A 12,999-nucleotide genomic window follows, 5' to 3' on the forward strand; every position below is an offset into this window, starting at 1 on the left:
CCAACATCAATTCTGTCCAGACTATTCAGTATTCTGTAAGTTTCAATTAGATTCCCTCTCACCTTTCTAAACTCCATTGAGTATAGTCATGTGTTAAGCATTTTATTCCTAGGACCATTCGCGTGAACGTCCTATGAACACGCTCCAGGGCCAGTACATCCTTCATGAGATATGGGACCCAAAACTGCACAGAATACTCCAAATGTGGTCTTATAGAGCCTGTTTTTATATTCAAGTCCTCTCAAAATAAATTGCAGCATTCCTAATTATTGACTCAACCTGCAAGTTTACCTTGAGAGAATCCTGGGCTGGAAATCTCAAGTTTCTTTGGAATTCAGATTGCTAAATTTTCATTGCATTTAGAAAATAGTCCATGCTTCTATTCTTCCTACCAAAGTGCATGACCTCACACTTACCCATGCTGTACCCCACCTGCCACTTCTTTGCCCATTCTCTTAAACTGTTCAAATCCTTCTGCAGCCTCCCCACCTCCTCTACACTACCTGTCCCTCTACCTATCTTTGTGTAGACAGAATGCCCTAAGTTCCTTCATCTAGATCATTAATATATAAAAGTGAAAAGTTGTAGTCCCAACAGTGACCCTTGCAGAACTGCCATCCTAAGAAAGACTCTTTTATTCCCAGTCAAGCTTCTGTCCAGGCTAACACCTTGCCTCTAACACCACAGACCATCATTGAATGGCAGAACAGTCTGAAGGGCTGAATGATCTGGTAGGAAGATTTTCCCAAGGCAGTCTTAGTGACAGCAGTTCATCCTGGATCAAATATGACACTAAAGTTGTGAACAAATTGGTTTGGTTTCAAACAGCTAACAAGAGAGGGGTGGTAACAGGAACATAGTTTGCAGTAGGGACAAAAGCAATAGCTTCAATATTTCAAATGTTTAATTGAAGGACATTTCTGGTTATCTAAAAGTAGATGTCAGTCAAGCAACCATGGAGGGAGTTGAGCAAAATGATTTTGATGTAGATCAAGGTGTCATCAGTGTACATGTGAAAACTAAAATACGTTTTAGCTGATGATCGAGAGAAGAAACATGTAGTTGGAAATTAGGTCGGAAATTCTTTAAGATACTCCAAAAGTAACTGTGTGGGAATAGTGCCTGGCCTTCCCCACCTGGAGACCAGCTGACACCTTTAAGTGACTTCTTTAGGACCTTATCCCAATAACACAGGAATTCAACCAGCAGTTTCCCACCACATCAGGAAACCAACAGTGAAACCCTGGTTGGAGAATGGTCCCTTCTTATCCGACACCCACAATCCCAAAGGAGGGAAGCACCTTTCTCAAGAGAGGGGCTGACAAAAGCTGCTGTGGGCCCTTTTCATCAATTCATCTTCGCTGATCACTCCCATGTCCTTTCTGGGGCATGACTAACTGTCTGATGATGATGCAGCTCCACTTACCTGCATTCTAGGGCTCCAGCTGGACTTCAATTCAGTACCAACAGTGTCCACTGCTCTGAGGGGGCGCAGCCAGCCTCTCGATGGCCAGCAAATCTCCGTGGTCAGCTGTCTGCCTTGAAGGAGAAAATAATTTGGGAAATTTCCCCAGTAGAAGCCAGGACCCCTGCTGACGTCCAGGAGGGTGCCTGATTCGAACTTAATTCTTTTGGTTTCTGACAAAAGGCTGTGGTCAGATTACCAGAAGTCTTCCAGTTGGTAGAGGAACCCACTGCTACAACCCTTCAATTGTGCCAATGACTAAATGCTGTTTGCTATGATTCTATGATTACTAAGCTATTACTTCACCCCCATGTGTAAATCATTTGCTTTCAAAGCAAAACTAAATTACTTAATTTGTGTGGAGCCTGAGGGGTGCTAGTGCGAATGCTAATATCTGAACTTTATAGGGTGGTCTGATAAATCACAATTAGACACTGTCTGTGTAATAAACATCATCCAATTCCACATTGAGCAATTAAAATGAAAGAGTTAAAGATTTATTTCATGCCCTTAATGAATATTCTTGTCTATATGTCAATTAAATGTTTTTATATGGGGATATGTTAATTCACTTCCTATCAGTGAACGGTTACTATCAATGTATTTCTAACTTACGTTAAATACATTATCTAAATTATATTTTTGTCTTCCCAACTGCATAAACCTATCTAAATAGGTTAATTCAAGATAACATGACAATGAGAGACTGTAAGCACTAATAACAGACCTGAATTGAGAAACTAGGTTTCTCAGATAGGAAGGAAGGAAAGAAATAATGGAGCATGATGGAGTAGGGGAGCAGGATAAAATTTTATCTACTTTCGTAAACTGAACTGGAATGGTACAATTATTATAGTGCAAAAATTTAGTAAGAGATTGATAGATTAGAAGATATGAGTATATTACAACAATCAGTATAAAATTAAACGACCTGCAAATTTATTTATACCTTGGAACATAATACATTGAATTGAGCAATTTTTTTTATTCATTAATGGGATGAGCACATCACTGGTCGGGCCAGCATTTATTGTCCATCCCTAATTGCCCAGAGGGCAGTTAAGAGTGAACCAAATTGTTGTGTCTGGAGCCACACATAGGCTAGACCAGCTAAGGATGGCAGTTTCCTTTCCTAAAGAACATCAGTGAACCAGATGGGTTTTTAACCAACAATGGACAATGGTTCATGGCCATCATTCAACTCTTGAATTCCAGATATTCACTGAATTAAAATTCCACCATCTGCCATGGTGGGATTCAAACCCAGGTTCCCAGAATGATATCTGGGTTTCTGGATTAACAGTCCAGCCATAATACCACTAGGCCATAGTCTCCCCTTAATTTCAATGAATCAAACTGCTTAGTGACTAGGGCAGCAAGTAGCAACATATAACCATCAGTTAAAAACAAACTCCAAGATATAAAATACAGACATGTTTGTCTATTATGACAGTTTAAAAACAGAACATGCTGCCTTTGCTTCGCCTCTTTTATTGTACATTGGCCACAAATGTTGCTGTGACAATTCCAAGACAATGCAGCATTTATGAAACAAACAATCAGTGTACAGAAATACATTAATTAACTGGTTTGCAACTTGTGTTGATGCTGTTCTTAAATCTAACAGGAATATACTAGGTTATTCTGAAAATCCATTGACATCTATTGAATGCACAATCCAATATAATCATTAACCAACATATAGATAAAAGAGGATAATTAATCAGGATATTTAAGTATCCAAATCATTGTCAAACTTATCTTCATATGAATTAACTTTGCTTGCATCTGCCTCTTGAAGCCTTTCATTTCTGCCAAGTCCCAAATTCACCCCTTTGCCAGTGAAATAGGATTGAAGGATTTGGAAAAACTGTTTCAAATAGGAAAGAAAGCAATATATTTAAGCAGACAATTCAATCTGGATAGTGCACAATCTGTTCAAAGGTTTAATTTTTGGTAATTAAAATTCTTGAAGGTTGCACACAATTTCCTGACGAAAATCAATAATCTTAAAATCATCTTTTCAACTGAAACTTCACTGAGTTATGCATCAAAAGTGTGATTGTTTTTAGAATCCTGGAAATCATTTGCCGTTCCGAACAGACATAATGATTAATAAGTCCAATCATAGAAATAGCTTATCACTATTTTTTTTACATATTTGCTTAGTGCTTATCATTTTTAACATGATTTTAAACCAAAATCATAACATTCCATCCAGCAAATGTCATTCTCAACAAAAGAATATCATGTTCCTCACTTTAAATATGGAATGTATTCATAATAGATTTTTTCGGATCATCTGTCTCTTAAAAATGGATAAAAAGGATTTCTGAAATGGCTGATTGTTTCTGCAATTTTTGACCAGACTACCTTAAGGTTTTGAAAAGTCCCTAATTGGATGACAGTGGGTTGGATGCCTCCTATAATGGGCATACCAAAATAAAAATCATCTGGAGGATTCAAATGGTTTGTGCATTTACTTACTGTCTATAAGCTTGGAAATTAATAATGAGAGTTGTACAGAAACCCGAGAATTCATTACCTGGTGTGTATGGCCACCATCCCTTCTTCATTGTATAGCAACGACATTAAGGATTAAATCATCCTGGGTGTGCAATTGAAGTATTGATCTAGTGACTGGAATTTATGATGGATAACAAATCTTGCTACCCCAAAATCTGGATTAAAACCATCAGTCTGGAAACCAACAGGATGAAATGGACCATTCTAGCAAAATCTCATTATTCCAAGGAGTGAAAAGGGAACAATGCATTGTCACTTGCAATCATTTGCCTCTACAGAAAATCGATATCTTTTGTGAATCCAAAGACTTCACACTACAATTCATCTCCAAAGAAACATGAGAATCAGGCCTACAACACATGAAGTTTAAAGAACTGAAATTTGAGTATGAGTTACTGATTGTATTTCTGCTAAAAGCCTAAACGCATACTTGGTCACTTTACATCTGTGTGAATGAGGAAGTTAGTGTTTTTTTTACCGAACTTGCATTTCAGAGATGTTGTGTGAATAAGCATCTTTTTTTGAATAAAATCTCTACAATGTGGAAACATTGCTCCAACAAGTCCACCCGACCCTCCAAAGAGTAACCCACCAAGACCCATTCCCCTACCCAATCACTCTACATTTGCCCCTAAAGTTAGCAGAAAGCCTGTTTGTTTTCTTTTGAAATCACGATGCTAAAAGAGTTTAAAACACTACCTCTCAGGCATATTTCATTGCAGACTATTGATAGGTTAGGACAAAGGGAGCAATCCCACCATCTCTCTTCCTGTTAGCAACAGTATAAACAACCTTTGTCAGCATTGACCTCCCAGCCTGTCTCCATAAGTCTGGTAAAATTCAGCATTCTATCGTGATTTATTTGGTTAAATTGGCAAAAATTTAGACTCTTGTTTTTCTGAGTAAGGAGATGTTGGTCAAAATGAAATAGAATTACAATAACCAGTTCACTTGTATTATTAAAGGAAGATCATTGTCAGCTTGTTGGTGCAACAGTATGATGTGCAATGGCAAGTATTAAACATATTTCTACCACACAATGTAACAAATTTTAGTATGTCATGGCATATGTTACATTTTGGCTGACAAAATAAAGCATCTCTTTCAAACTGAATATTGGAGTCAATGATTCACTTATTTCATGAGTCTGGTGATTTATTGAACATCTAGCCTTAGAAAATCAACTGCTCTCCAGTTCTTGTTAAACCTCCACTTTGTGACATTGTCATGTTTATTGTATTCTTATTATTGAAGGCTTCACAAGCACAACTAAACAGAATTTAGAATTCCACTTTTAAATATTGAAATTTGCTGTAGTGCAGATCAACTTTTTTCGGAATTTCTTCCTTTAATGAGGGAATATGAAGAATTAAGTTGGATCCTAAAACTAACACTACTATCCTCAATTGTAATATTGTTTGTAAATTTCTTTTCTCTTTTAATCTTAATCCAATGAAAACTCTCTTGAGTAAAGTTAGATTTCCATCCAGACACTTCAGGGCTGCATGTTACTTACCAGGTCCCTGTTTTGTTGTTTTTCTAAGGATTTCCATTCACTCTCAGTGATGATCAGCTCAGCAGTCACACATACCAGTAGCAAGATGGGGGCGAATATCATAAAGAAATTAATATTTTTCATCCTAAAGCACAAGAAATAACTTTACAAAGATAAATATGTAGAATTTACAGCACCAAAAGTGGCCTTTCACCTGTATGATCTATGCTGTTCTGTGTTTATGCTCAACATCAGTCTCCTCCTTCCACATTTCATCCCAATCCGATCAGTTGCTGTTTTCTCCTGCCCCTCGTGCGCTTAATACGTTATTAATGACAACATTATCTTTATGAGTGTACAAAGTTAAAAGGCACATAACACCAGTTTATAGTCCAAAGGTTTATTTGGAAGCAGTAGCTTTCGGACCACAGCTCCTTCATCAGGTGGTTGAAGGCACAGCGCTCCGAAAGCTTGTGCTTCCAAATAAAATTGTTAGACTACACCCTGGTGTTGTGTGATTTTTAATTTTGTACACTGCAGTCAAACACCGGCACTTCCAAATCATCTTTATGGGTTTGAGCTTTTGACCTACTCTCAAGTAGAAACTTCTACTTCACGTCGACTCTATTTATAATTTAGTAATAGTAAAAACCTGTAGAGAATAGGACCCCAACCTGCTTAGTCTTTCCTGATAATGCTGAAAAAAGTTTCAAAGAGAATACTGAGACTGAGTGTATGAATGAATTGCACAGTTCAAGCGTAAACATGGCTGACTGAATGGCAACTTCTTGTGGATAATACTGCTCCTAATCTAACCACAATGCATCACACCCAGCATCAAAAGTAATAACCCCAACCATTTAATATGTTTACACATCAAGATAAACCACTAGCCTACAGTAAAGGTTAACTCTCCATCATTGGAGATAACTCTCAGATGTCGCCTGAATTTAACCAGTGATCTAAAAGACAAGTAGTTTAGTGAAGTGCTGATTGATGATGAGGAATCTGAACTCATTTCTCATCTTCTAACAACTCTCTAGAGAAGGGATTCTACTCACTCAAACAAGCCAATATAGCAAGTCAGCATACACTAACCTGAAACTGCCTGCTCCCGGTGTCTGGTAAGAAGGGTATGTTGAGGCATTGGGCTTGGCATAATAAAACATCTGGGAGACTTCAGTGAACATGATAACCCAGAAAGAGATTAATGAACAAAATTTATTAATGCTGAACTTTTTCATTCAGATTGTAGTATGCCAATTGTGGAACAGTAATGTTGTGAATTAAATTTGACCATTAGTAAGTTACTCAAATTAATAGCAACACATCCTTGACAATATATTCTCAACAAGACTGGGATTATACACCTTTACAGATTTATCACATCTACAGGACATAATCACACTGTACTGGTAAAGCAGAGAAAGTAAATTGAAACAATATGAAATGTTTGCCAGATCACAATGCAGCATATAAGTGAACAAATAGGCAATGTCATAAGCAAGTGAATAAACACAAAGTAATAAAAGGCATAAATATAAATAAATGTTTCATAAGGGTCAATGAAAATATACTTAACATCGCATTTTACATTGAGAAGGTGTGCTATTAAAAATATTGATTTTTTGCACAGAAATATTGAAAGAAATAAGATATGCATAAGCAAGAAATGCTTATATAAAGATAATGGCAGCAGATTCCCGGCACTGTTTGTTACCTGTGTAGACAATTGTAAGTTGTGTATTACTGAAGGCTCTGCTGCTCCTTTTGATCTTCAATCTATAGAATCTCCCCAATTTATACTCTCTTCAACCCACTCCGATCTCTCAATGAAAGAACGACTCACTGAGCACAGACAATATACAATTTACAGATACCTCGATCAGATATCATAACACTTTGAAAATCTCAGACTTTTTTCTACCTGTCTTTGTAGAACATGCTTTATAGGACATGCTGTAGCGTACGTCACTAATGAATTTATGCAAAAGTGACATTGTTAACTGAAGGTATAAATACAAATTAACGAATACTGCCATTATAATGTTAAATTATATTTAAAAGAATGGAATTCATGAGCTAGCCAGTTTTATACTTGTAATTATGGAACCACTTCCTATGAAAACATAGTTATAATGAAAGATTAGAATATTTTATTTAGAGATGAATAAATAAATATTTAAACAATTTTTTTTATCAAAGTACGGAAGGTGATCTAATTCAGCAAAATCTGAAGTCCTCTGAATTAATGTTCAGAATAAATAATTTTCAAAGTAGCGCATTAATATACTTTTGAACTCAAGTATGACGAATATATCCTTTAATGTGATGCTCAGCTGGTAGGTTTTGAGATTATTATGCTGTAGATACAATGATCCAGTTGAAATTTCATTTTGAAGTTATACACAGGATGTTTTGCAGCTGCACTGTCCGATGGCAGGATATTGGAATAAAAACTGGTCAGTTGAGAAGTATCTTGAAACAAGGAAGGTTCACTGGGTGTGCTAATCGAACAACACGAGCATTATTTTGGTAACATTATCTGCACAACACCATGAAGGTTATAATTGTGCAGAGTATCCTTGCCCTTCCATGTATCCGCTAATCTTACCATTTAAACCAATCCCTGTGGAAACATAATTTCCAACTCTTACAGATTCAATTGCTATTGATCTGAATCCAGAAGAATTTCCTCATTCAACAATGGCAGAGAATACTTTGTTTGTCAGGTAAAGTTTCTTCTAAATTCATTTGATAGGAGAATAAAATTCATTAGGTGATTGAGGATGTTAGCCGACTGTGTTCATTTCCAGAGTGTCAACCTGATGTCCCATTGTAACTTCTATTTGTTTCTGATGAATCCTGTTGCTGGCCTCAGCCACTGCAGCAAGGTTAGATGTTACACCTTATGATAATAATGAATATCTATTGTTCTGTTTTGTTTATGGCAAAACATACTAAAAAGGTTCTGCAGTACAACTGCAAACAATAATAAAAATAGACACAGTTATCTTCATCAGCTTGGCTACCTGGAACTTCACAGTGACTAGAAACTGTACTGAGTAAGCATGGCAAAACTATTAAATAGTGCAGCAAAGTGATCACAAACAGCGGTTCCATGTGATGTTCAGGAAATCAAGGTAATATGATGTTTATTACAATACAGTCCAACTTTGTACAATGGATAAGGGATGATGATGAGGTGTTGCATCATTCAGGTCATTCTGACCTCAGTTTCCTTCTGGAGTACACATTGGATATTAACTGTTGTGCAACGTCTGAGGTATAAATTGTCATAGAGTCAAATATCCAGACAAACTTTGATTGCAGTGCTGCTACTTAACTGTTGTACTGAAACATCATTTAGTTATGGAAACATTTTTCTTGAGAGGGTTGCTGTTGTGTTGGCAATGCTTTGTAATCCCGGTGTGGGGACTGGATTTTTACACTGCGGCAGTCTTTGAACACCCATCATATTTTGAGTCAAACGTATCTATCGTTTCTACACGTTCAGAGGCACTGAATATAATGAGGGAATTCCTGGACATCTACCAAGAGCAAGTCCATGCTGCAAGTAAACAGGTAAAACAACTGACCTATCTAAACTAATCCAACCTTCCTGCACTTGGCCAATAGCCTTGATTGTTATGACACTTCAACAGCGCGTCTAAATACTTTTTAAAGGTGTGAGGTTTCTGGCCTCAACTACCCTCCCAGACATGCATTCCAGATTCCCACCTTCCTCTGAGTGAAAACATTTTTCGTAAAGCCCCTTAAACCTCCTGCCCTTCTCCTTGAAATTATACCTCCACATTCTAGCTAAACTGCTCCAAGCCAGGTGACATCCTGGCTATCTTACCTGCCAATCTTTGTGACCATTCACCTGGCCCTGACCTATTTTCAACTCTGAGGTTAGTCCACTTCCATTTGGATGTTTTATATCTGAATTTGCTTTTTGCTTTTCTAATTGTGGTCATACTAATGCATCAATTTTTTATTTATGATCTATATTGCAGGGAGTTAAGATAATTGTATTTCCAGAGAAAGGTATCCATGGCTTGCATCTCAGCAGACCTGCTCTTTTTCCCTATTTGGAGCCTATTCCAGATCCTAATGTTGTTCAATGGAATCCCTGCCTGCATCCAACTGCATATAATGATACAGAGGTAGGAGTGAGACAATATTTGAATTTGTTTATTTGTTTTTACATTTTAAGAATGTTTGTAGCTTTTTGTGGAACTCTCAGTTATAACCATTTAGACAACACTGCTTCTATTTTATACAGAATGCTTTATAAAAAGATCGATAGCCATTGTTTGGAATGCAAAATTAATTTTACATGATAAATTTCTCTACAATTTAAAGCATTGTGTCTATGGAACTAGATTTGTATCACTATTAACATCTGAATTTTGAAAATGGTGCTGATTTTGACAAAGTTAGAAGTCAGGTAGCTGCCTGATGAAGGAGCAGCATTCTGAAAGCTAGTGCTTCCAAATAAACGTGTTGGACTATAACCTGGTGTGTGAGTTTTCACTTGGTCCACCCACCCCAGTCCAATACTAGCACCTTCACATCATGATTTTGACAAGTTAATGCTGTTGAATCGTACGCCTGATATGGAGACATCTAATAAGGAGTGTGGAATGGGGATTGGGTTGTAATCCCTCCATCGATTTTCACCCATTTCTTACCGGACAGAAACCCATCACAGAATCCAATATGCACTCATAGCAGGTGAAGCTTTTCGCTGAATGCAATTTTGTAAGAATATCTCAAATATTTAATCAATTAAGGGAAGAGGACTGTGTTATGGACATTGCCCTATGAAAGGTCTTTCAGACAAATGAAGCAATGATCAACCTTGAATAAAATTAAACATTCCCCAGCTGTTTCATATTTAGACTGACAATTCTCTATTCTTTCTTTCCTCAGAAATCTACCTTCTATTTATTATTAAGTTCTCCTAATAACAAGTCATGGAGAGAATAATTCACCATTGGCTGAATCTCACATTCTATTTAGCAAAGTGAGAATTCTGTTGAGACTTTTTGCAGGTTATTTTACCATGTCTTCCTTGAAAATTGCTGCACTGCTTACAAAAATCATGAAGAACTGTGCAAAATGCTTCCATTGGAGTGTACCTTTGTTGGACTTGTTATCTGATTCTGCTACATATCTCACTCATGTGCCCATCTCACTCATACCCCTATAAGGTTCCAACCAACAATGCATTAAATAAACCACTGCATTAAGATACCCTTTGGGAGTGAGGAAATTATTTTGCAGAGAAATGTATAAATGATCAATTGTACTTTAATTATGTTAAAATGTAATGACTTCTCATGCCTGGTCTATTGTAGGTGCTTCATCAGCTGAGCTGTATGGCAAGGAACGGCAGTATGTACTTGGTTGCAAACATGGGAGAGAGACAAACCTGTGAGCAAAGCGATCCCAAATGTCCACCCGATGGAAGATATCACTTTAACACAAATGTGGTTTTTGATGCTGAAGGTACTTTCATTGCGAAATACCAGAGATGGAACCTTTATTATGGAAATATTTATGACAAACCCAAAACAGTGCAACACGTCATCTTTAATACATCATTTGCTGGAAGATTTGGCATCATAACTGGCTTTGATATATTGTTCTATGAGCCAGCAGTAAGTTTAATTGAGAATTATGATGTAAAACAAATTGTATTTCCTACAGCCTGGATGAACCAATTGCCCCTCTTATCTGCCGTACAGTTTCATCAAGCATTTGCTACTGCATTTGGGATCAATCTTTTCGCAGCCAATCAGCATCATCCTGAAGATGATATAACAGGAAGTGGTATCTACACCCCATTAGATTTCCCCTATTATTACAACTCCGAGAGCAGCGAAGGTAAACTTCTTGTGGCCAAGGTCCCTATAATCACATCCCGTCAAAATCACAGCCTACAACTTGAGGTGACGGCAGCACTTCTTAAAGGGAACAATTATTTTGAAGCTTTTGTCCTTCAGAAGAAGGGAGAAAAGCAGGAACAAATTGGCCCAATGGAAAGAAATGATCCTGGTGATATTTTTCATAATATCATGATGTATGATAATTACACATTTATCTCTTTGACAGGTTTAAAAGGTAGTCTGCACATCTGTTCCAACACCCTCTGTTGCCATGTAGCCTACAAACGTAGCAATGATACAGATGGTAATCTGTATGCATTGGGAGTCTATGATGGGTTTAACAATAGGGTTTTTGGCGCTTATTACACACAAGTGTGTACCTTGGTGAAGTGTGCAGGCTCAAGTTATGACACGTGTGGACAAAATGTTACAACTGCCTCTGATATCATAGACTTTGGATTATGGGGGAATTTCAGCGCAACCCATATTTATCCAGAAATATTGGCAGATAAGATGAAAATTTATCGTGCCGATACCAGAGGATGGGCTAACAGTAATTATTGTATGATCAAGAAGGGGATGTCAGCAGGTCTTGTCACTGCAGCACTCTATGGAAGGTGGTATGAGAAAGATTAGCTTTAGCTGCAGATTATTTCAAAGTGTGATTTGAATTAAATATAATTGGCACCATTTCAAATGATTTTCAGATAGTTTACAATGATAATATTTTTGCATTATATGTTATAATCTTGAATTTTGGCCAATTCTTTACAAAATAAATAACAGAATGACAGTATATACTCCACCAAAAGGCAAGACAAAGGCTGCCTGTCACATTCATCACCTGAATTCTCACTGGGCCTATTTTAAGTAACATTGTGAGGACAGATTCTGCTTTTGGATGTAGGTGAGACTGCTTCAGGTAAAGCCATTTGACCTTCTTGACTTCTCCAATTACTGCGATCCACCTGCAAACTTCCAACTGCAAGCAGACGCTGGCTACAAAGTTAGCTTACAAAGCAGCGTTTCTACACTGCCACATTGATACCAAACTGTGTCTGTGTACACAGATCTTCAATATGATTCTCACTGGGTGTCATATGGGGTTATCTGACAGAACTATAATGGATTTTTTGTTTTCCTTAGTGACAAATTTACCAGGTCTATATAAATGCTGATACAGCAGCAAAAAATGCAGCGGCTTTAAGAAACTGAAAACTGATTTGCAAAAATTAAAATATCATGGCATTTTAACTGCAGGATTGCCTTTGAAGTCTCTGCCTAACCCATTCCAAGCCATTTAATATCTTCCAAGACAGGGTGCTTAGACATGATGGTCTGGACATAATCAGTAAATTAACTAAAAACACTTCCGTCTCTGATTTTATAGAGCACTTGTAACATATTAAAGCACAAATAATTATGTTTTTGATGTTTGAGTTAACAAAATAAAGAGATTTGAATTACTTTTTCATGATCATTTCACCTGATGTTTAAGTGGACAATTGAATTTTCAATTAAAAAAACTAAAAAAAGTGAAACAGTCTCAAAAGCATCTGTTTAGTAAGGTGTCGGTATGTGGGAATATAACTGAACATCAACATAAGCATCTATCA

The 12,999-nt window shown here is 37.0% G+C and overlaps 1 protein-coding gene across 1 annotated transcript; it reads left to right on the forward strand.

Annotated features, from left to right (window-relative positions):
* Positions 1–8,858: 8,858 nt before the first annotated feature.
* On the forward strand, positions 8,859–12,019 carry LOC132816203 (biotinidase-like). Its single transcript, XM_060825696.1, has 3 exons — positions 8,859–9,071; positions 9,506–9,655; positions 10,853–12,019. The coding sequence occupies exons 1-3, from the start codon at positions 8,859–8,861 to the stop codon at positions 12,017–12,019; spliced, it is 1,530 nt and encodes a 509-aa protein (XP_060681679.1).
* Positions 12,020–12,999: the final 980 nt, after the last annotated feature.

The sequence above is a fragment of the Hemiscyllium ocellatum genome, chromosome 5 (genome assembly GCF_020745735.1).
Source record: "Hemiscyllium ocellatum isolate sHemOce1 chromosome 5, sHemOce1.pat.X.cur, whole genome shotgun sequence".
NCBI classification, from domain to species: Eukaryota; Metazoa; Chordata; class Chondrichthyes; order Orectolobiformes; family Hemiscylliidae; genus Hemiscyllium; species Hemiscyllium ocellatum.

What these genes read in the sequence shown, in the direction of transcription:
- LOC132816203 (XM_060825696.1), top strand. Translation starts at nt 8,859, where the DNA reads ATGGAAACATTTTTCTTGAGAGGGTTGCTGTTGTGTTGGCAATGCTTT. An exon ending in TCCATGCTGCAAGTAAACAG is followed by an intron (nt 9,072 to 9,505) that starts GTAAAACAACTG and finishes TCTATATTGCAG; the next exon opens with GGAGTTAAGATAATTGTATT. An exon ending in CTGCATATAATGATACAGAG is followed by an intron (nt 9,656 to 10,852) that starts GTAGGAGTGAGA and finishes GGTCTATTGTAG; the next exon opens with GTGCTTCATCAGCTGAGCTG.